At 30.9% G+C, this 23,253-nt stretch overlaps 4 protein-coding genes across 6 annotated transcripts; 3 read left to right on the forward strand and 1 right to left on the reverse strand.

The window, feature by feature from the left end:
• Positions 1-51: 51 nt before the first annotated feature.
• On the forward strand, positions 52-2,773 carry LOC111002709 (asparagine synthetase domain-containing protein CG17486). Of its 3 annotated transcripts, XM_022272908.2 has the most exons (8): positions 52-203; positions 273-518; positions 592-763; positions 830-1,038; positions 1,222-1,622; positions 1,862-2,030; positions 2,141-2,382; positions 2,582-2,773. In XM_022272908.2, exons 1-8 carry the CDS (start codon positions 150-152, stop codon positions 2,757-2,759), a joined length of 1,671 nt encoding a protein of 556 aa, XP_022128600.2. In that variant the 5' UTR covers positions 52-149; the 3' UTR covers positions 2,760-2,773. The 3 variants fall into 3 exon arrangements, with proteins under 3 accessions (XP_022128600.2, XP_022128609.2, XP_022128618.2); XM_022272917.2 differs by lacking the exon at positions 592-763 and having other exon boundaries at positions 273-429; XM_022272926.2 differs by lacking the exon at positions 52-203 and having other exon boundaries at positions 302-429.
• A 6,594-nt stretch (positions 2,774-9,367) lies between these two features.
• LOC111002563 (arf-GAP domain and FG repeat-containing protein 1) lies at positions 9,368-16,797 on the forward strand. The gene is made up of 6 exons (XM_022272719.2): positions 9,368-9,565; positions 9,635-10,126; positions 10,333-10,481; positions 11,720-11,779; positions 12,678-12,790; positions 14,494-16,797. The coding sequence occupies exons 1-6, from the start codon at positions 9,402-9,404 to the stop codon at positions 14,539-14,541; spliced, it is 1,026 nt and encodes a 341-aa protein (XP_022128411.2). The 5' UTR covers positions 9,368-9,401; the 3' UTR covers positions 14,542-16,797.
• Positions 16,798-17,124: 327 nt separating this feature from the next.
• On the reverse strand, positions 17,125-21,698 carry LOC111002573 (cell division cycle protein 23 homolog). The gene is made up of 7 exons (XM_022272729.2): positions 21,014-21,698; positions 20,447-20,795; positions 20,035-20,214; positions 19,514-19,678; positions 18,753-18,999; positions 17,845-18,031; positions 17,125-17,323 (listed from the first exon to the last, which is right to left on the reverse strand). Exons 1-7 carry the CDS (start codon positions 21,431-21,433, stop codon positions 17,135-17,137), a joined length of 1,737 nt encoding a protein of 578 aa, XP_022128421.1. The 5' UTR covers positions 21,434-21,698; the 3' UTR covers positions 17,125-17,134.
• Positions 21,699-21,851: 153 nt separating this feature from the next.
• On the forward strand, positions 21,852-23,072 carry LOC111001830 (heat shock factor-binding protein 1). Its single transcript, XM_022271873.2, has 2 exons — positions 21,852-22,191; positions 22,408-23,072. The coding sequence occupies exons 1-2, from the start codon at positions 22,096-22,098 to the stop codon at positions 22,558-22,560; spliced, it is 249 nt and encodes an 82-aa protein (XP_022127565.1). The 5' UTR covers positions 21,852-22,095; the 3' UTR covers positions 22,561-23,072.
• Positions 23,073-23,253: the final 181 nt, after the last annotated feature.

Below are 23,253 nucleotides of genomic sequence, written 5' to 3' on the forward strand. Positions count from 1 at the left end.
AAAAAAGTAAACACGATTTCAAAGTTGTCAACTGTCAGTTCGAAAGTGACAACGTAAACAAAAAAAAATCGAAACATTTACGTTCATTATTCCCTAATCCATTCCACTGATACTTTTAGTTTGACCCGTTCTTAAATGAATTATTTAAAATGTGCGGTATTTTATGTGAAATCTTATTTCATCCAAGTAGCAGTATTACCAAAGTAATTTTTATAAATCAATAAAAAAAGTAAAATCTGCAACCACAAAATTTACAGGAATGTTTGTTTTAGGATGAAGAAATAATAAGACGTCTTAAAAACAGAGGTCCTAATTGTTTCCAATTGTGGTCTCTTCAAGTCAGCGAAGATATAACACTGTTTTTCTGTGGTGCTGTGTTATGGACTCAAGGACCTAACCTCACCAAACAACCTTTGCAAGATGATAAAGGTGTACTTCTTTTTAATGGAGATATATTTGACCTAAAGTGGGATAAAAATTATAGTGATACGGAGATAATAATACAAAAGTTTAAAGAAGTATGTAAGATTAGAATTTATACATGTGTATCTAATAATATGTAACATCATACCTTACCTGTTTTATTTTTAGTGTTTATCAGATAATGACATCATAAATGTGATAAAGTCACTAAAAGGTCCTTTTTGTATTGTATATTATGATAAATTACTAAAAAATATATATTTCTCGAGGGACAGGATCGGTCGAGGAAGCTTATTGTTGCATAAATCAGAGCAATCCATAAGTATAAGTAGTGTATTAGGTAAGCTAAGGTTAATATGATTTTTCATTACATTATTCCAAAAACTATAAGTTTTTGTTTTTTCAGGTAGAAAGTATCCATGTCTAGAAATACCATCACTAAATATCCATAAATTAAATATAGAATCCAAAAAAATATTGACTTTCAATTGGCATAATGAAGATTCCAGAATCTACTCTCTTGACAGCTGGTATAGCACAATCCAAATACACCAAAATTTACCTGATGAACAGTTCAGATTTGAAGAAGACATCTTAGAAGATCTTAATGATGAGGTAAGAGATTTATCCTATTATTCTATATCTATCTATCATATTTAGTTTTCATTAAATTAATTATATTAGTATTTTTTTACATATAAATGTAATATACTGGCAATAATATGATATTTGGTATAAGTCTTATTGCAAGCAGGGTATATTATAGTACAATTTATATTAATTTATTATTTTTTTTAGAATGGTGTCATTGATTATATCAACCAAATCTCTAAAAACTACACATGTAAGCAAACAATTTTGAAGGAAATTTTAAAACAAGATAATTTATCAACAATGGTGCAATCAATCTTGCTTTTATTGGAGAAAAGTGTAAAAATAAGATTAGAAACACACCCAAATAAATGTATAAAGTGCCTCAATACTGTTAATGAGTGCTGCCATAGCACAGTTGGTATTTTGTTTTCTGGAGGACTGGATTGTACTATTTTAGCTTACTTAGCAGATAAATTTGTACCAGAAAACCAACCGATCGACCTAATTAATGTTGCCTTTAAAACTGAAAATGGAACTTATGATGTTCCTGATAGAGTTACTGGCAGACAATCCTATAATGAACTTAAACAAAAATGTTGCTCTAGGTAAGGTGATTGATTAAGCATAATTAACTGAAGATCAAAATAAAACAAATAAATACAAAAGAGAATATCAAAATAATTTATATTTTTTTTTAGATAGGAAAAAAGTAATGTATGGTTGTACCTGTGTTGTGTACAAATGTTGGAATTATTTTGATAGTTAAATCTTATTTACGCATTTCATTGAAACACAGAATACTATACAGTTCATTTTTTATTAATTTTCACTATTTTTATTGTAGAAGATGGGTTTTCCATGAAGTAAACGTTGAAAAAAAAGACTTAGAAATATCCCAATCTCAAACAATAGCAGACCTTGTGTATCCCAGAAGAACTATACTAGATGAAAGTTTAGGGACAGCACTGTGGTATGCAGCATGGGGTATGGGTCACACTGTGTCTCCATGTAGAGTAAGATTATATATCCTTTATAAATACATATTTATATATGTATGTAGTTGTAGAAAAGCCATTCCTCTTAAACGAAACTGTATGTACATAATCCTGTTTTTAAATTATAGGTTCTTTTACTAGGATCAGGAGCAGATGAGTTATTTGGTGGATATACTAGACATCGGAATGCATATAAGCGCCAAGGATGGTCTGGCTTAAGAAAAGAAATGATGTTAGATTGGAGCAGAATATCTTACAGAAACCTTGCGAGGGACAATAGAGTTATATGTGACCATGGTAGAATACCAAGATTGCCCTATTTAGATGAGGAATTCTCTTCTTTTATTTTAAAATTAAAACCTTGGTTTAAGTAAGTTTATTTCCATTTCTTACAAGTTGTGAGAGAAAGTGTGTATAGGTTTTTAGGCCTGAGTTTATCACTAAATTACAGTAAAATTTTATAAAAATTCATAATTAAATATGTAGTTACATGCAAAACAATACACTAAAATGACTTCCTATGATAAGTAATTGTTATTAGATTAATTTAATAAAGTTTATTATTACAGGTGTTTTCCTAGTGAGCAATTAGGAATGGGTGTAGGAGATAAACTAATGCTGAGATTACTAGCAATGCACCTTGGATTAACAGATGTTGCTATATTACCAAAACGGGCTCTTCAGTTTGGAACAAGGATTGCAAATAAGAAACAGAATGGAAATGATCTTTCAAAACATTTGCAATAAATTTATAAAATATTCATTTGTTTGTCATTGCTGTTCCTTTAGTTGCTTCGTTTAATTAACTTTTTATAAGTAAGAAATGGAATGATGCAATGCGGAAATTAATAACATAAAAATAAATAGTTATATTCCTTGGATATTAAGTTGAAAGACCCTGATAACATCCCCGCCAATTATTTCGTGTACTATCGCTCCGGTCCTAATGCGTCTTTTCCAGCACCTGTACTCGCTCGGCATTGTCTCGAAGTTTTCGAAGACCGCTTTAAAAACATCCGATCTGTTATAACTGAATATGAATAGAGCTTTTAAAAAAAACAATATTGGAATTTGGAGCAACCGTCTTGGATAAGGAGTTCATGAGAAACTAACTAGAGCTAAGCAGGTATTGGTTATATAGGATACAAATATTTATTTGTCAAAATGAAAGAATGAACTCAGCCTTAAGGCTAACAGAATAAGGTAGGTGTAACATCTCCTGGTAAGACTAAACTTCGAGGTTAGAATTCGAAGTTTAGGAAAATTATATCCTATATAGGTGCCTTCTAATGCTAGGTACTGAAATATGTTCTGGATGATTAATTTCAGTGTTAGAGAGATGGGATTTTACGGATTCCTGAGATGAGTTGTAGGTAACTTTGCAAGATCTGTTTGAGAGGATCTGGGTAGGAGACGGCTGCGTTTCTTTATTATAAGAAAAATACAGTAGAGTATAATAATTCCTATAACTACATAGATGATGATTGAATAGTGAGTCCCATATTTTAAAATCGAATGTTGATTTATAATTTCATCAGCGGTAGCAAGACTTTTGATGTTGACTGTAACTCGTTAGCAAAGTCTCTAAGTTTATATTTCATAATTTCAAAGGAGCCTCAATATTCAATTGAATAATAAGAAATTACTTATAAAACTTATCTGGTAATAATGTATAATAAGTAACAACACGAGTGGTGTTGAGAGAATAAACTATTAATTTTGTAGGTACCTTTACAATGTGCCTTATTTTGGGATATTAACAATTCCAATGTAATTCCGTGTAAATTCTTTTCATTTACATTTTGGTTTAAACATTCTATAAACACTTTATTAGTATGTGATTTTGTATAAAGCCAGTTGTTATTATAAAGGGTCTTCCATATATCTATTGTACAATGTATGAATTCTATTTTAAATCTGGGAGTTTATTAATTAAATTTAACAGTACATATTTCAGTTTCACAACTACGGTTTTCAGTTGCTGAGAAAGTGTCACAAATATAGTTGTTGATATTCACAAATTTACAGTTATTATGAACTAAATAACAATATTCAGATTTGTCTTTGGTCACTGCGATATAATATTTTAAGCTGGGAATAATAAATCTAAAAGCGGTTAGATTTACATTGTTATAGGCCGATGGTAATTAATTGTAATGCTATTGTTTCATATAAATTCAAACTGTTTGGAGACACTAACGGAATTCTTAAAATGAAAATTACTTTGTTATTAAAACTATAACGTCATCGGATACTTTCATTAACGGGTACATGTTATTTAACTCTAAGACTACTGGGAACTTATAATCTATAGGTAAATGTTTATAATAATCAACGAGTTCTAGGTACAGTTGTTTATGCGATAAGACGGCCGGATGAAGGATGTTTTTATTGGTAAGAATGATCGCGTAGACAATGTCGGAGAATTGAAACGACAATGTTAACATGGAAGCTTCTAAAGAATTAAATATAATATAATTAATTTTTGATTTTACTAATATCTAGTCGAAAATTACACTTAAGTTTTTTAATATGTACTGAGAATTCGTTGATAGCGTTGCTATGATTGGCTTCGTTAACTTTAATTTTATATAAGGTTTCGTTAATTTTAAATAGAGTTGAACTAGTGGCTAATAGTTTTCTTTTATTATGGAGGCCAACATTTTTTTCGCTATTTCGTATTCCGTTATCATATCTGATAGCGTCTCATGGTGCCAAAACTCATGGATCCGATGCCACCAAGCCAAGGTGATCTTTTACGTCTGTTGCTGTCCGTTAAATGGGAAATAGAAGAAAATTCATAACCTAAGTCATGATATCTAACAGTTAGGGTTCTAGTATGTTTTGACACTCTAAGTTATCTATTGTTTCCAATTGTAGTTGTTGACAAAAATATTTGATTGTAACTAGAATCGAATTTATATTTCCGTTAAGTTTCCCAATTGGGTCAAAGTACAGCCCAGGACTTAGTAATTGGATATATAAATTCTCCGTAGGCCAATACGCAGTAAGGATTTTTTTTTTCTTAATACTATAAGAAAAAAAGTCCTTATATATATTTTACATAGCTAATGAAAATTAGAAACATACAGCTAAGTTATAATAGGTTCTTAAATTTTTTATTAAAATTATAAAATGTTATTGATAATCATACGAAACGTTAGCGGGTTTCATATAGTCAAAATGATGTGTGACGTGCCGCCTGTTAATAAGCAAAGTAAGGTTATTTTTACCGTTTATTTTTATTACTTTAAAATTCCTATCCATATTGGGGAAAGTGCTTTTTAATATTACACCTATTTTATATGTTGTGGATCTTTTCTTCAGAAATGGCGATCTTGATAGCTTCGTCGAGCGACCTAGGAGATTTACATCTAACGATGTTGGAGATTCTGGGTGACAACCCAATTTGGAAGTATTGGAGGGCTAAATTCTTCATAGCCGCGATTCTGTCATACATTTCCCTATTCTTATACCCATGATTAATTGATATTTCTGTTAATAATTGTGATAGGTAAGTTTCTATTCTAATTGCGTATTGGCTGACGGGTTCATTGGCTAACTGTTTACACTCCTGTAAGTCCGTAAGTAAATGTGTATATTGTTTCCTTTCACTGAATCGACTTTTAAGAAATTCTTTAAGTTGGGCCCAAGTTGAAAATTCTTTCAATGAACATGCTGTTTCTGCTATCCCCTCTAATTGGCAAAGGATGAATTTAAATAGGATTTCTTTTTGATGCTCTGAAGCTAATTCATATGCGTTGTTGCAATTTGATAAGAAAGAATTTAACTTATTTCTGGAACCATCGAATGGTTTAATGAATTTAAATAAGATTGATAATTCTATTTCGGTTCTAGTTTGTGAAGCTGTGGATGAAGGTTGTTTTTTTGATCTGATGATAGGCCCAGAAGGGGGAACAAGAGCGTTTTCATCTTCTGTATCAGTGATGCAGACTTCCGGTTTGGTATAACCCGGGCTTAGTGTTCGGTTTTCCATTTTTACGTTATATATTACCTACAGGTTTACAAAATATAATAAACACAGAACTTATAAAAGCAAAATAGAAAAGTAACAATTTAAAATAAGTGTGACCAAAGACTTACAGAATATTTAATATCTTGAGAATGTATAATGTAAACATCCCGTTGAAGTTGTTGCTGTAGCTGGTTGTCGGCTCTCGATGTTGATGAAGTGATATCGTTTAATGATTGTTTTAGATTTTATGGGCACTTCAATATGGTTGAGTTGTTTGCAGATATATTCCTGTTTCTTAATTGATTTTACCCGATTACCTCCAGAGTATGTATTTCTCTTGCGTGTAGTCGTGTTACTTTTATATTAATTCGCACTTTGCACTTTTCCACCTTTTAAACTTTTCACACGCGTAACTAAGACACGAACCGATGATTATTTAAAATCCCTTTGCGCTGCCACCAATTGTTATAACTGAATATGAATAGAGCTTTTTAAAAAAACAATATTTGAATTTGGAGCAATCAGCAACCGTCTTGGATAAGGAGTAGGACACAACTAGTCTAGAGCTTAAGCGGGCATTAGTTATATCATATATAGGATACAAAATGTTTGTGTCGAAATGAAAGAATGAACTCAGGCTAACAGAACAAGAGTGTAACAGATCGCTTTGATCCGTCAAACTATTGGGCGAATCCCTATAACTAAAGTGACCATTTAATAATTGAGTAAAAAACGGGACATTGATTTAGGTAATAGTAAGTAGTACCTACTTGAATTCGTGTATGCGCCGTGATATTAGTTGTTTATACTACGTATTTGCGTGTTGTTCCCACGAGTATGTAAGTGCGTGCTCCTATTTCACCATGCCTCCTGCTGATAGAGGACACATCTTTGTTTTTAACGTATTTCTATTATTCTTGATTACGCAAGATGTCATAATATGGAACATGGTGTAATGGTTGCAGTTCCTTACAAACATTGTGTAAAGAAAACTTGGCGATTAAAAAGAGTGGCGGAGAGTTTATTGTTAGTTCTCCTCTTCCGTTCTTCGCCCATGATTTGATAACTGGTAGTAAATGTAAAATTAGAAGAATTTAAATACATACATTAAGGGCCTCTTTCACAATGTATGGATAAAGGGCCAAATAGCTATGCAACACATAAATTATTCGAAAGATAAAAGTTCCAAATAAGATACTTCGAATTTCATGACGTATATAGACTGTCAAGTATAAGTTGGCGTTCCAGTGGCGGCGCCTCCTACAACCCTCTGTGTTGCCACTTTTTTTGTTTAGTTTGGATTGATGGATATTCTTAGATATTACATTAAAGGTAAATAAAAAACTTAATAACAAAAAATTATTTTTTATAGTAATTATGGTCTGTTAGAGGCATTATTCCTTCCATGAATTCTTCAGAGTCATCTGTGTCAGAAGAATCTGAGTCGCTGCTATTCAAATCAATTAAAAATGGTTCCATTACTGTTTCAAGGCGGTTGTCTGTCATACGATAATTATTTTCAACATTTATAACGTGATTACAGTGTTTCTGCCATTCTTCAGCAGTTATTTTGGAAAATGCACTATGGATTCTCTGTTCCATGTTTTCAGAGAGGTTCACGGTTCTTTCAGAAACACCTTAAATAAAACAAAAAATATTTTAAGTTATCCATCAATCACATTTACTTTCAAAAGCAATTATTATTTTTCCCTAAATTTGGGGATATAAATATCACTTTTAACTGGCAATACTTTACCTGTCAAAGCCGCTGTTCGAGCATTCACTTGTTGAAATGGAATAATCGGCCCATTGTTACGTTTCTCCTCTTCACAAAAACGTTTTACAGCTAGAATAATTTCTCTAGCTGCACTCCGCACTACTTTTGGCATGTTTCGTAATGATTTTTACACTTTAAAACACAAATTATTAGCACCGACACACGTGAGGCTACCAAGCTGTTAGAACTGTCAACACAACTGTCAAAATTAGTACCTTTTTCTGCCACACGCCAACTTACACATGACAACCTATAGCGCTATCTGACAGTCGTGAAACGCAAAAATATTATTTATCTTACCAATAAGTAATAAATAGCTTATTTGGAACTTATCTGGACATTGTGAAACAGGCCCTAAATTTATTTATTTTGACGTTTATAAGTGTATATTATGTTACCAACATGAATAATTTTTGATTTTGAGTCAATTAAAAAACACTATTTAAAGTTATTTATTAAGAAATAGTTTATTGGCTTAAAAGTAACTAATTACATGCAATAGGTAGCTACCAAAAATGTTTAGTAATATTTTTTCAGAAGAACACATTTGTTTTAATATGGGTGGCGATTTCAAATAAGAAAATCCCTTGGTATGATTTTTTTTTATAAAACAGGGGGCAAACGGGCAGGAGACTCATCTGATGTTAAGTGATACCGCCGCCTATAAACACTCTCAATGCCAGGGGCCTCGCGATGGCGTTGCCGGCCTTTTAAGAATTGGTACGCTCTTTTCTTTAAGGACTCTAAGTTTTTAGCAATATTTATTGCTATGCGGATGATGGCATTGAGAATACTCTATACACTGGCCGTGCAGGTCCTTCTCAGGAAGTATTTAATCAGTACCGGAACAAACTAGTACGGTACTTCACTCCGGACCACCGTTTGCAACTCTATTAAGCGCAAATTGGGCGCCACATGGAATACTGTTCTCACATCTGGGCAGAAGCTCCCCAGAGCTAGCTCCTTCCACATGACCATATTTAACGAAGGGAGAATTCGAATTGTTGGCGATCAGTCACTTTCCGAGCGGCTTGATCCCCTGGCATTTGCGTTGAGATGTGGGGTTTCTCTACCTCTTCTATCGTATTTAACATAGTGGGTGTTCAGAGGAGTTGTTCGAAACCTGCCGTAGTTTCATTATCGGACGTCATGCCAGAATATAAAATTCCACCCTTATTACATGGACGCCTGTCGTTCCGGACTTTTAAGCAGCTTTATAGCAGTACCACCACTATATGGAACTAGTTGTCCACTGAAGTATTTCCGAAGCAATTTGACTTAGGTTCCTTTAAGAAAAATACCAATACCACTCTTAAACGCCGGCAATGCAATTACAAGCCTTCTGATAATGCGATATTTAAAAATTTCGACCTTATTTTGCAGTTACTAATATTAATTAACTGCAAAATAAGGTCGAATAGGAATAGGGTCGTTTAATTAAAATAATTGTTTTAAATATTTTTTAAATGATAATTGACGCAAAAGTTATTTGTAAATGTTGACACCAACAAAATAGCTTTTACATATTAATGAAAGCAACACTCTAGAGTGTATTGTCAGGATTGACTTTTCGAACTTTGACATTTGTATCTGCTTGAAAGTTCAAACTTCACACTTGAACAAAAATACATTGAAAATGGCTGCAAACCGTCGCAAGCAGGACGACAAAAATTTAGAAATTTTACGTGAGCTAATTTCGCAAAATGGAAACAAATATTGTTTAGATTGTAATCAAAGAGGACCTACTTATGTTAATACAACGATAGGATCTTTCGTGTGCTCAAAATGTTCGGGAATGTTGTAAGTATTGTTTTCTACGTAATGCAGTTAAATTAGAACAACAAACAAACTGACCGTGTTATTTTTCAGGCGTGGTCTCACTCCACCACATCGCGTAAAGTCAATTTCCATGGCTACATTTACTCCAGAAGAAATAGAGTTTATAAGAGTCAGAGGAAATGACTACTGCAGGCGTGTTTGGCTAGGCCTGTATGAGGGTGAAAGTGTGAACTACACCGACGAACAACGCGTCCGAGATTTCATGTCTGATAAATATGAAAAAAAGCAATATTATCTAGAATCAGCACCTAACAATATACCCTCTGTAAACGGCACCTCGACACAGAAAACTAAAAATAAACAGAAATCGGTTGGTTCCACTATTACTGCGCCATTGATCGCGATTTCACCGATCTCTAAAAATTCACTTAACAACAACACAGTGAATTTAAGTAAAGTAATATCCGCCACACCTGTTCAAGAAACAAATCATAAGATAGCTAGGCCTGTTAATAATCTCGCACCCCCTTTGTTTAACGGCATTAACACTGCACCTGTCGCCCCTATGGCTCCTGTACCTGAGTGAGTATTAACTGAGTATTTTTAATACCTCATGTTATAGACATATATTGACAATAATATCTATAAAGTTAGTATAGCATTAGTAAATCAATTTCAAGTGTTATAGTTTTGTTATTGATATAATTATACAAATTTAATAATCATAATTAGATTTTTTTTTAATATTATTAGTATCTTTACTAAAGTTACCAAATGGTTTGTTGCAGTTTTCCAGTAGATTTTTCAACTGCAAATATATACAACAGTGCTCAAAACAATAATGCTGTCTCTAATAGTGTTAACAACAATACAAGTCGATCAACAACTACAAGCACATCAGCATTTAATGCTTTTAATTCAACAAATTCTGCTACGAGTAAGTTAAATTATTAATTACAAACAATTATATAATTTGTTAATAAAAGGGGTAGTGTATTTTTATGTGTTAGTCATAGTTTTTATCTATTTGAGGAAAATGCTATCTATTGACTCATATTAAATTTGACTTAAAAAATTGATAAAAGTATTTTTAACAGCATTAAAACAAAGTCATTTTGTGGGGTTTTTGTGTGTGAATGATGAGAACAAAATGGGAATGCCACATATTATAGAATTCAGAATACAGTAACGACAAACTAAAGATAAAGCATTTATTAGTTGGTAATTTTAACAACTCTTACATACTAAGTATTTGGAGTTATAAATTAACTAGTAACTGAGAACATAATATCTGTGCCATTTTATGTAATACAAGCTTCTGTTTCCATATAACTATCATCATCCTACATAATGTAATGCAGCTTTTGTATAGTGATATAATAGAATACTACTTAAATTATTTCGCATTGGAAGGCATACAAAAGAGAATGGTTTTTAAACAAAGACAAAGAACTTATTTGTACAGCACATACAGTGTTTAATTGTTTGTCTTGTAATTCAAATAAGTGTTTAATTGTTTGTCTTGTAATTCATCTCTAATCGCATTTAAGTAATGGCTTTAGTTAATGAATAAATGAATATATAATAAACCGCTTAACATAGCACAGTTGTAGTATTAGCTACATAATTCTGAATGCTCCAAATAGAAATTCATTATTTGTTTGCTAACAAACATTTAGCCTAGTTATTGATTGTTAAATTTGATAAGTGTAGTGCGAATTACGTCTATGTTGTCTTTATCTTTAGTAGACAACACACATACCCATTATAATGTGTGACCCGTGTCTCCTTGGGTCAATAGAGTTTTGTTAGAAAATAAATACAGACAGAATTCTATTGCAGAAATATTTCAAATGCAATGAATCATTTTAAGGTTACCGAATCTAGGTGAAAGTTAATGTCATTATTTACAATTTTACTTTAAGAAATTTGAAATGGAAGTATAAATAAAATTAAAATGAAATAATTATGTTTATTTATAGTATCAATACATGTTTGATCCACCGTAAAAACGTATTTCAATTTACTAAAACTAAAACGAAACCTGTATTAAGATGTCGTGAATAAATATTTATCTAATGTTGTTATGAAAACATGCAGAGTAACCTTGTACTATGCATAATATCACTTCCCTATTATTGTTTTAACAAATGATTAATAAAATTATATTTACAGATGATCGCTATGCGGCTCTAGCAGACCTCGATTTAGTATTTAGACAACAAAAAACTATGGGTAAGTGGGTTTAATAGGGTATTTTTAAAAACTTTAGTGACTTTACGATAGCTTAGTTATCTAATATCTATACTTCTAAACTTTATTAGTATTATAAATAGAAAAGATTTGTATGTAGTGTAGCTCAAAAAGAAATTTAATACAAACATATTTACAAATTCTTTCACATTTGAATGCTACATTATCACTGATTAATTTAGGCTATTTTAATTGTATGAAAACTATTAAGGTACCCTAATCTACAATAATGTTACCACAGGTAAAAATTGGCCTATAAAATATCTTTCATCGCATGCGCTGCAAAACTATTGATGATAGATCACAAAAATTTACTAAAAATGTTTAAAAAAATAAATGTCCACCCGTGCGAAACCGGGAGGGGCTGCTAGTTATATATATATATTGATAAAGCGAAAAGTGCGTTTCGTCTTTATCCCCGAAAAAGTTTCCATCAGTCATCATAATTATTGAATCCTTCCAATAAGTAACTATACCACGTAAATACATATACATAAAACGTGTTAGTAGATATCAATTACAGTTGAATTTGTTCATTCATTTGTATAATAATCATTCATCAGTGGTCAATCATTCATATAATGTATATTAATATTTATTACTAGGTCGTAACTGGAAATCCTACGCTTTTCCTTACGTACCACGCGATATTTTACATAAAACATGTACCAGAGTTTAAAGGAACCAAAATATAATTTAAATATTAAAATTTTGTACTAAATTTTAAGACTGAATGAATCGGAAAAAGTTTCGTCCACCGGTATTCTATGAATGTCTTGTGTCTATCACTATTATGTTACTTCGATAAAGGTGACTAAATACTATGTTACTGGATAAGAACAAAAGATTGTATTAAATTGTAAAATAACATTTGTTTCAGAGGAAAATGTGATGAGTAACAATCCGTTTCAAACAAACGACGGATTCGCTAACAAAAATCCTTTTTTCAATGGAGGCTGGAGTACTGCGCCAGTTTCTGTTAATCCATTTATGGTAATATTCTCTTTTATATTTTCTCGTTATTGACCTTATATATCATACTATTCACATACACATAACTTATCTACACAATGGAAATTGTCACACCGGTTCTATATTATTTACGAAAAATTTACGTATCAATGAAATTTTAATTATTTTTTCTTAGGGATATTAAGCCGTTTTTCAATTTTAATTATGCCAAATTTGCATCGTTTTCATACATAGATTAAAAATAGTATATATACAAATATGCTTGATAGACCAAGCGTTTGCATAATGTCGTTGATAACATAGAGGAAGTGATACTAGTGCATTTATTACACCCACATAGAAACTTTTCTTCGTTATAAAATATTTTACGTCAGTTAGGGGTGTAAAAATATTTGTTTAATTTCTTGTAATCAGCTACAGCTAACATAAATTCTATGTATAAAAAAAACAATTATACTAAGGGTATAGCCAAAGATGGAATACGTAATACAAAAAGATTTAAACATTTAAAAAAATATTTTATTAAGTATGTACGTCAGTGTGTTTATGTGGGATGTGACGATACTATGGATTTTCTTAATACACCTTTTAAGCATATTCCGTTACAGCTTAAATTTGTCGAGGCTTAGGCGACTATTAGTAAATGAAATTGTGGAAATCCATTTATTTAATAAATTTAATGAGAAATTAAATGATATGAAACACGCTTTGGATAGAGTAACACGAATTTTTTTGTTGATATCAACTGAAGGTATTGAGTCCCAACTCGTAACAACATTTAGGCTCATCGGGGAACATCAGATTTCACATGTATCGTCTAAAAAAGCATTTAATATATTTTACTACTGAATTATTAATAATTAAGGCAAAATGGCAGGGCACAAATCGCATTAAGCGAATGAAACGAAGTGGAGTATCTATGTGTAAATTTTAGCGAATGAAGCTCCTAGACCCCGTTTATCATTTAGTAACAGTTTGCGCACTGATAATTCTCTTGACCCGCTTTTATCCATCTCAATTGTTGACGTTGACCGTAATAAATATACGGAATTTTTGATGTTTTTATCTTGATACCGGAAAATGACGCATATTTTATTCTGCTAAAGGAAAACCACAAAAAATAATACAATATACATTTTATAACAAATGTTCTAAAGTATTTTTGTTTATAAAGGATGCATTATTGACGCGTGTCTGCTGTGTGCATTTAATTTGTCTTACTCGCGATCCTAAATAGTGCAGACATTTCATGTCTAAGATTATTTACTACTAACTAACTATTGAAGGTTGAGAATAGCTATGTAATATATTAATTTATTGACAAGACAATTAATTTCTTGTTTCGATACTGTATACGTAACTGCTACGAAGCGTTTTTTCGGAGTTCAAAAACATGAGAGTAAATTTTCGCGCTTACCCTGAAGTTAGCAATGTTAGCATAGTCAACATTGTAGTTTTTTGTAATATTGAAATAAATTTTATTTAACTAGATATTGCGTTATTATAAAACATTCAATGTATTACATTTTTTTCTATTGCTAGTGTCGTTTTTTTACAAACGTAGAATAAGGCTTTTTTATTTTGAAGTATAACTTCTAACGCGTGTACATAAGTACACACGTATGTTTGTTTTATACGGCCTTTTAAGAATTGATTTACGTGATGTTTAAATAACTTAAGGCAGGTTTTTTAAGGCATTAATTAATTAATGTACTTTCTTTCAGCCGACCACCAACGGGAGCTTTGTGAACCCGAAAAACCCATTCCTCTGATAGGTGTAAGTAATATCGCGAACAAATTTACGTAACAAAAGCACAAAATGCTACAAATCTAATTATTTATTAAGTGTATACATTTGCCATAGTGCTTAGTAATGGTTGTAACTTAAGTGCCTCAATATGCCTTAAATCAGATCTTTATTCTTATATGTATTACGCTTTAGTATTCGGAATGTTTAGAATATACTTTAAAATGTTAAGATGTCGGTCTGAGCTTTATTAATTGTAATTAGTATAGAGAAAATTACGACCTTGGAACGAAATTTATTTTTTCTACTTAATAACTAACTAACGAACAAACTACAGCAACAGTAAAACGCCATATAACGCGGTAGTTCCGGGCCGCGTTAGAGTAAATCGTGTTTTAGGAGTCTTCTCGTATAACCGTATTTTTGAACAATTTTTAAAATTTTAAACAGCTGCAAAAGTACGCGAGTCTTTACTTTCGCGTACGTGGGTCTATTCCAAATCATTAGAAATGTCACTCTAAAGAAATATATCTTGAAATTTCTTCGCCTTATAGACAGAATAGCGCGTTATGGGGAACGGAAGTCGCGTTATAGGGACGATTTCTGTTTATGGTAAATAGAAAATACCGTATTTATTTACAATATATATTTTGAATATTGCTTAATATTGGGGTGTTAATAAATAATTATATATGAACTCGAAGTAACTAAGAAATTAGAATTTTAATCTAATTAATGAATTGTAATATTTTCGTAACCGTCCTTAGATTGCAACATACTAAATTGCGGTCATATATTTAATATTTAAGAAATTGTGTAATTATTAAATCTAAATAATTTTCATAAAGTTACATATTTGACCCACTAGAAAATCTCAGTAAAATATATTTCTAAAAACAAAAAATCGTATACATTTCAAAATAAATTATTCTATTAATATATCGAAGAAAAAAATATATTTTCATATTAAAGCTATATAGGCCTGATTGCAAATTGTGAATACAGTTTCATTCTGTATGAAATTAACGTAGCCATGGCTACTACATAATTCACGTTTTCTAAGGTGGTATTTGTTTTAAATCAATGAACTGAGAATGATATATTTCATTCCAAGGTCGTATTCAACTGGACTAGGTATTTTATTGGCATGACATACAGAGCTTTATTTAAAATTAAACACCGTAAGTAATGAGTAAGGGAACAGCTGTAATGTTTTAACGTCAGAAATTATTATATTTTACTAAAAATGAACAAATTAATAACATTACGTATCATTAATGTATATTTGCTTAACTGTTAAAGGCAAGATAGTTTATTTGCTAATAATTTATTAATAATTCGTTAACAACTACGTAAAATATTTGTAAGAATTACAGCAGGGTTACTTTGTAAGACTGAAAATGCTTTAGTCAAAAAGGTTGGATTTGCATACATCAATTGATAAAATTACATAGTAAGCCTGCTGATAAGTTCGAAAGGTTTTTACAAATGTAGTAAGACGCATGACGTCCAACTACTGTAATTAGAAAATTTATGTCTGTGCAATGATAACCGTCCATTTTTTTCCGCGCAAATGTATTTTTGAGGCAAAAAGTTCACAGAATACATACTATCAACAAAGGCGATTTCACCAAATGATGCTTAAATTACTGTTGTCTTAACCATGGAATTGCGTGCCGCTAGGGTAACATGATTAAACAGTATATATACGCTTAAGTAAAATCTATGAAATATATTACATATTGTTACGTATTATTACAAGGTAGTCAAACTGGCAACGAAGTTTCTAGTAAAAATTCCTGTCTGTACATTTTTGAGTTTTTTAAAATGGCTGTAAATCGCCTTTGTTGATGGTCCATTTGAGTATTATATGACATTAATTATGCAAATACTCAATAGAATTTGTAAGGCTTTACTAGTGATTTTAATGTACAAACCATGAACATGACAGATTTCGAAATTAGCACAATCTAGATTAAGAAAATTTATAGAAATTGAGAGGCTAGTTCCCTACACAAGCCAATTAAATAAATGTTTAATTAGGTTTTTATGTGTGGGAATATTTTATATTTTTGAAGTTTGTATATTATGATTGAGCATTTCCATTAATTTCCTCTCAAATTCTTATCTGTGATTGTAACCAGTCTATTTGTATTGCAATTAATTTTTGAATATTTTATCAATGCACTTGACTATTTATTTAGTATTAATTATTTACTCTGAGCACTGAGATCTGTTAATTTGTATAGAAGATGTAAAAATAAATCAATTAAGGTTATTATTTGCTTGTTTTATTTTAATATCGCCTTATTTAATGTTCATTTGTTCTATAATGCCCCTATTCCCTGGTCCCGTATCGCAGGGTTAAATTATTACATTTATAAAAGATGTTTTTATAGATGCATATTAAATCCTGTATTAAAACAATACATTATGTTATTTGCGAGGAGTGAGTCTCCCGCGCTTTTCAAATTTTACGATATGTCAATTTGACAATGATTATGTCGTCAATTCTCTATGCAATATTATTTTTTTTTTGTTACAAGTTGTTACATGTTTTGTCGTTTGTGTTAGTCCCGCTGCACAGTAATCATAAACAAAAACACAATTAAGTTTTATTACAATTTATTTCTACTTTTGTTTTTTAACGTCGGTGTTGTGAAGGGATCTGATGTTTCAGAGTTTTCAGTGACTGAAAAATCCATGTCCCGTTTTGGTAAATCTGATATACTGACTGGCTTGGAAGATGAGGCCTGCAGACGTTTCTCTGATATTGTTTTTAATATGTTTTTACCGGCTTCCTTAGTCTGAAACGAGTTATTAAAATAATACTATCAGAACCAAACATACATTCGGTCAAAAGTATGAATTAGGTTCTGTTATAGAATAGAAATACATATTATATATTTTTGCATGTTAGATTTCACAATTGACTACTGTCATTTGAAAATTTTTATAACGAAATAAATTATTGTAATTCTAATATTATTGGGCGTTCATATACAGCATATAAGGCAAGGTTTTAAACATGTTTTTTCACACATTAATCGTAGTGCATAGCGAAGGTTGTTTGACTTCCGTACGTCAATAATGTATTCTATTTTGCCAGACGGCAGTCATAGCTCCCCAAGTCTCGTTTTTTAATTGCTGAACTATAAAGACATGTTTGTGGTTGACGCATAAACGTGCAGGCAAAGAAATAGGGGAAAATAAATTAAAAATATATAAAATGCGATTGCAGCATCCAAAATATTATAAGCCTTAGATGAGGCCCCGCAAGTTGTTTATATTGAAGTATATCAAAATGTTTATATATAAGTATACTTACACTTTCATACTCCAAGCATTTGTATGCATAATGCGATGCGTGGTCCAATAGACTGAACCTGAGATAGTACTGTGCTAAGTAGCGAAGCGCAGCAGGCATTTCCTTACTCGGCTCGTTAGCAGGGTCCTGACAGGCCGCCGTATACGCTGCAGCTGCGCTATTCGGCATATTCGATTTTTCATATAATCTGCAAGAAACGCGTTATTATAGCAAAGTCCTCCGATTATCAGTGAAAAACTCAAATCAATTCGGATTTTATTTCATTTTTCATCTAGGATGATGTATAGGGAGAATAAGTTGTTATATCATTCTGTAAAAATAAAGAAACCAATCTAGGAAATCTCCTGTACTATGTGTTTAAGATTATTAAGGCAATGCTTGTAAGACAGACAAAAAATACGGCAGGTCAATTTTTATATGTATGATATTTTTTTTACAAGAAAGTTATTATGCATTTATTTATGGCAATGTGCTAAATATACTAAATTATATGAAATATTCTATACTCTTTAAATTTGTTTCGTAGTTTATTTTTTGTATCTTTAGATATCATTACATTTATATATTGCTACATAGTGTATGTAACTGGGATGTCTTGAATACAATTATTTTCACTACAATAGGAGCCTGGGAAACAAAAAAGCTAGAAGTGGTAAAAATAATAGTGTCTGACATGATGGCATATAAAAAATATGTTAAGCTAACTAGCTATATTTATATTAGTATATCCGCGGCCCATCTATTGAGGCCACCTCTTAGTTTTGATTGTTATAGCCTGGTTCCTGTGCTAGTAACGGATGAACCGCCCTGATTATAGAAATTATATATGTTTGTAAATATGTCCGAAACAAGGCAATGCTACTACGTTAGGAATAAATATAATTTAGAATTGAGTGATCATTACTTACTTAGCTAATTTAAACAAAGCCATTCCTTCAATGTCTCCTGTACTATGGGCCTTGTAATAACACTTAAGCGCATTAGGTATTTTGTCCATCTTCTCATAAGCTTCACCAAGGGATACCAGCATTCTCGAATCATCCGGTTTAAGCTGAGCCGCTCTTGAGTAGTAATATATACAGTAGCCATTCAAACCAAGTATTTCATACGCTTGGCCTAGCCCGTTCCATGCTCTATAATCATTTCTGTTGACATCTGTAAAATGTCAACATATGTTACAAATTTGAGATACATTATAAAAAAGGTTAAATTTTGGATATTCTATTTGAATATTTCATGCAGTCTTATGCTTGTATACATATGAAATAAATTAATACATTTGTATCAAAGCCAGATTAAATAAAAACTATATATGTTAAAACATATAGTTATACCAATGCAGGTAACTCCCAATATTGATCCTGACTGTGATCTTATGTTTTCTCACAGGGTTCCAACACTCACAATATAGGTATTGGGAACATAATATCGAAATTTCATACAAATCAATAACCTTTTATTTCATTAATAGGATGGTTAAGATGGATTACACAACTTTAATAGCACAAGACCAATCAGCCAATAAAAATGGCATGTAAAATATTGTAGTAGACTTCACGTTACTAAACATGACAAAATTTCCTTAATATTAAAAAAATAATAATTAAATAAGAAAAGATCTTAAAAGAAAGCAGTTTTTTAAAAGCATGATAAGATACAAAATTCTTACCAATAGCCTGTCTATAGCATTGTATGGCAGCATTGGAGTTCTGTAGTTCAATAAACTCATGACCCATCAGGATCCAAGCAGACAAATAGTAAGGGTCCAATGATAATGCCCTTTGAAAGTATATTACTGCCTTATGATGTTCACTGCGGAGACTGTAATAGTTTCCTACAATATGGATACTGATAATAAATTTCAGGACAAATTCTTAAAATAGATATAGGCATCATACTCTTAATTGTATGATATTTATTTCAATATAGAAAGCTTTATAAATATAATGCCTAACAATAAAATTATACATGATACAATAAAATGTACTCTGTTTCATAAATTTATTAAAATATATTAATCTGCAGAATCTGTGGTCTGCTTATTTTTTCTACTTATATTATTTTATTTCTTACACATACATATGTTGCAAATTAAAAGAGAAATATAATTTCAGTAATTAAATATTGTATTAGTAAAAATTATGCAATACATATAAAATACAAAATTTAATATTCTATATATATGCTTACCAATAACACAACAAGTCTCAACCCTATATTTATCAATAGCAGCAGCCTTTTGTGCCAAGTTAGCTAACTCCATTCGTTTCTCTTTTAAGTACAAAAGGTGGGAATATACATCCCAATTGTCTAACCTATAAGGGTCATTTTGGTACAGCTCTCTAAATAGTGCTAGAGATGAATCCACATCTGTAAAATAGTTTTATCATAACCATGATGTTCTAATATTCATGTTTGGATTCAAGCATGTGAAAAGATGCCTGTCTGTGATGATGTCATTATATGAGTTGATATGAAATATCTTTATAAAATATTATATTTTTAAGGCTTTAGAACATATTATGCAGTTTAGTATGGCAAGCTCGTACTGGTAACCAAACTAAAAATATAAATTGCAGATATCATGTAGTTTTATATTTACCTCTTGCATCATGATGTGCTATAGCCATTTGTGCATTAATATAAGTGCTTTTTTCAAATCCAGCTGCAGCTAAAGCTGTATATGCTTCTAAAGCTTGTTCAGACAGTTTAAGCTCCACAAAAGCATGAGCTGCAAAAAAGTACATCATCCAGTGCTTTGGCAGTTGCAGAGTATCCAAGGCTTCATATTCATTTGCCAAACTAGCTAACTCCACCCAGGCACACCATAGGGTAGGAGTTACAGCTATTGACGACTGTAGAACTGACACTGCTTGACTTCTAAGATCAAGTTTCTTTAAAACAACACCTTCTAAGTAAAGTAGGTAGCCATCATTGCTGTTTTGATTTGCCTGAAACAATTCTTACCTATTACGGAGAGCACTTATTTACTTTATACATGAATAAATTATCAATGATATTCAAACACCTTAATGAGATTAAAAGATCAAATACACATGTTTACTAAGCACTAAAATGCAGGTGCAGTTGTTTTTCAAAATCCATTAGTTTCAGACACATAGGAATCACATTTAGTGCCAAGTTATTAAGAATTAGTAAGAAAACTCACCTTAAAATAAGACAAAAGATCAAGTAGAACTTGTGTTGATTCAGGATTCTCAGTGCCTACATCAGTTGCATTATCTAACCTTTTTTTTTCACTGGACATATACTGACTATACCGGTGCAGGAACACACATTTAGAGCTCTTGCAATTTTCAACAAAATGTGCAGCTCTATCATATTCTTGGCAATCAAAATACGTTTTGGACAAACTGTATGCTTCCCGTTCATCTGGTGCTATATCCTCATAGGGATTTTGTTGTTCTGGATACTGTATTTTATGATCTCTCAACGCAAAATTCAATTCCGCTAACCATTTAGCTGTTTGAATTAAGCCCCGATCATTACATTCACGAATCCCTTGTAATATATCCAATCGTACTTGGTTTAAATCAATTTGAATATCATTTTTTAACAGCGGCTGCATTGCTTACTGATTAAATGTTATTCTTTCCTACAAGAGTATTTTTCACTTCAGTTATTATTACCTAGAAATATTACGAAAACTTCTCTCCTATATTGTTTTTTAGCGGCATCAACATAACACAAATATTGATTTTTTTGATCTAGTTACAATATACACTTGTTTACTTTTCAAACTTAAGGTTACTTCTTAGCTATAAGTGATTAACTGCTTAAGCTAACATAGAAATAACAAAAAAAATAACAACGATAAATCATGGTTGATGAAGATTTTTATTACAATTGACATTCAAATAAATGAATGAAAGTGAACTTGACTGTTCAGTTTCAAGTAAAATTTAAATTTTGACATGAGATAAATTGGTCTAGGTGACGTAAACTGTAATTTATCTGTGGTTTTGAGTTTTGACAGCATTTTATTTTTTTAATATTATCTTTTTGATGTGTTTTGAGTTTTCAAATGCAATGAGAATTACTTAATTAGTTATTTAGAAATATTACACTTTGGGATAACATAATAACTCAAAACGATTTTCGGGAGATCTGGTCTTAGCATGAGATAACGTTGAACGAATTGAAATTCAGCAATCGGTCGAACTTGTTGGAAACTAAGCAACGGTTAAGTAGTGCTGGCGGTTTCATAGGAAGCAATCGTATTTTTGAGAAATGGCAGATCCTAAAGTTGAGCAACCTACATCAGACGTAGAAAATAACTACACACCAAGTAACGACCCGAAGAATATGCAAGAAGTAACACAATATGTAAGTTATTATCAACTTAAATTGCCTTCATATTCTTCTCCTGTTTACCTAATATTAAATTTTAAAAATTATTTTATTGTTTTTTACAACCTATAATTAAATAAATATAATTGTCGTTTCTGTCGTAATAATCGTATTAATAAAATAAATCCTTACCCAAAATGATGATCAATATTATGTTAGATTTTTCTATTTAAAACATAATATTATTTTCAGGTTCAATCTCTGCTACAAAACATGCAAGATAAATTTCAAAGTATGTCTGACCAAATCATTAATAGAATAGATGAAATGGGTACTCGTGTTGATGAATTGGAAAAAAATATCACAGATTTGATGACACAAGCAGGTGTTGAAAATGAAAAATAATTTAAGAGATTTACATTAATCATATAATAGTGTATGATTTGTACTTGGTAGTAATATTATGCATAAATTAAAGCAGATATAAGTCTTAATTCCAAACATTAAATTGAAAAAAAAAAACCACATTTGTTTGTAATTCCTCATATTAACATTGAAATCTTCCTCAAAGAACCAATAAAATTTAAAAACGTTTTTATTAAATAATAAAGCAACCAACAAATAATTTATATTCTAAAAAGTTTTTCACTTTAAACTAAAATTAACTAATGTATTTATAACACCATGTCCATAATAATATAACCTAAGTAATTTTATTTAATTGTCATCAATATATAATTGTTGAAGAATCATTAATGTATCTTAATGGTGTTTGTTTGCAACCAATCCAGCTGTGAAAACAATTCTATCTATATAATATATATATATTCACAAATAGGTATTTTAATTGTAGTCTTAGATAAGTTTTTTGTATCACATATGTTTTGTAATTTCACACATTAAATTATTTGAAAACATTTGTATATTTTTCTTCAGAAAGATCATACCTCTGTGCTTATCAAACTTAAACAATTATTGTTTTAATAAGAAGCGAATGTACTTCCTCCATGTTATATGCAGTACGCGTTTATTAGCATGCAAAATATTTATACAACTCTAATTGTTTTGAGAAAGAGTTTTTATAGCAACATATTTTTT

Source organism: Pieris rapae, chromosome 12 (genome assembly GCF_905147795.1).
Source record: "Pieris rapae chromosome 12, ilPieRapa1.1, whole genome shotgun sequence".
Lineage (NCBI taxonomy): Eukaryota > Metazoa > Arthropoda > Insecta > Lepidoptera > Pieridae > Pieris > Pieris rapae.

Bases quoted from the DNA above. Each gene is read 5' to 3' on its own strand.
- LOC111002709 (XM_022272908.2), top strand. From the start codon at position 150: ATGTGCGGTATTTTATGTGAAATCTTATTTCATCCAAGTAGCAGTATT. The intron at 1,623-1,861 runs GTAAGGTGATTG...TTTTTATTGTAG, and splicing joins AAACAAAAATGTTGCTCTAG to AAGATGGGTTTTCCATGAAG. The intron at 2,031-2,140 runs GTAAGATTATAT...TTTAAATTATAG, and splicing joins ACACTGTGTCTCCATGTAGA to GTTCTTTTACTAGGATCAGG.
- LOC111001830 (XM_022271873.2), top strand. From the start codon at position 22,096: ATGGCAGATCCTAAAGTTGAGCAACCTACATCAGACGTAGAAAATAAC. The intron at 22,192-22,407 runs GTAAGTTATTAT...TATTATTTTCAG, and splicing joins TGCAAGAAGTAACACAATAT to GTTCAATCTCTGCTACAAAA.
- LOC111002563 (XM_022272719.2), top strand. From the start codon at position 9,402: ATGGCTGCAAACCGTCGCAAGCAGGACGACAAAAATTTAGAAATTTTA. The intron at 11,780-12,677 runs GTAAGTGGGTTT...CATTTGTTTCAG, and splicing joins TAGACAACAAAAAACTATGG to AGGAAAATGTGATGAGTAAC. The intron at 12,791-14,493 runs GTAATATTCTCT...ACTTTCTTTCAG, and splicing joins TTTCTGTTAATCCATTTATG to CCGACCACCAACGGGAGCTT.
- LOC111002573 (XM_022272729.2), bottom strand. From the start codon at position 21,433: ATGCAGCCGCTGTTAAAAAATGATATTCAAATTGATTTAAACCAAGTA. The intron at 19,679-20,034 runs GTAAGCATATAT...TCCATATTGTAG, and splicing joins TGAGACTTGTTGTGTTATTG to GAAACTATTACAGTCTCCGC. The intron at 19,000-19,513 runs GTAAGAATTTTG...GACATTTTACAG, and splicing joins ATGCTATAGACAGGCTATTG to ATGTCAACAGAAATGATTAT.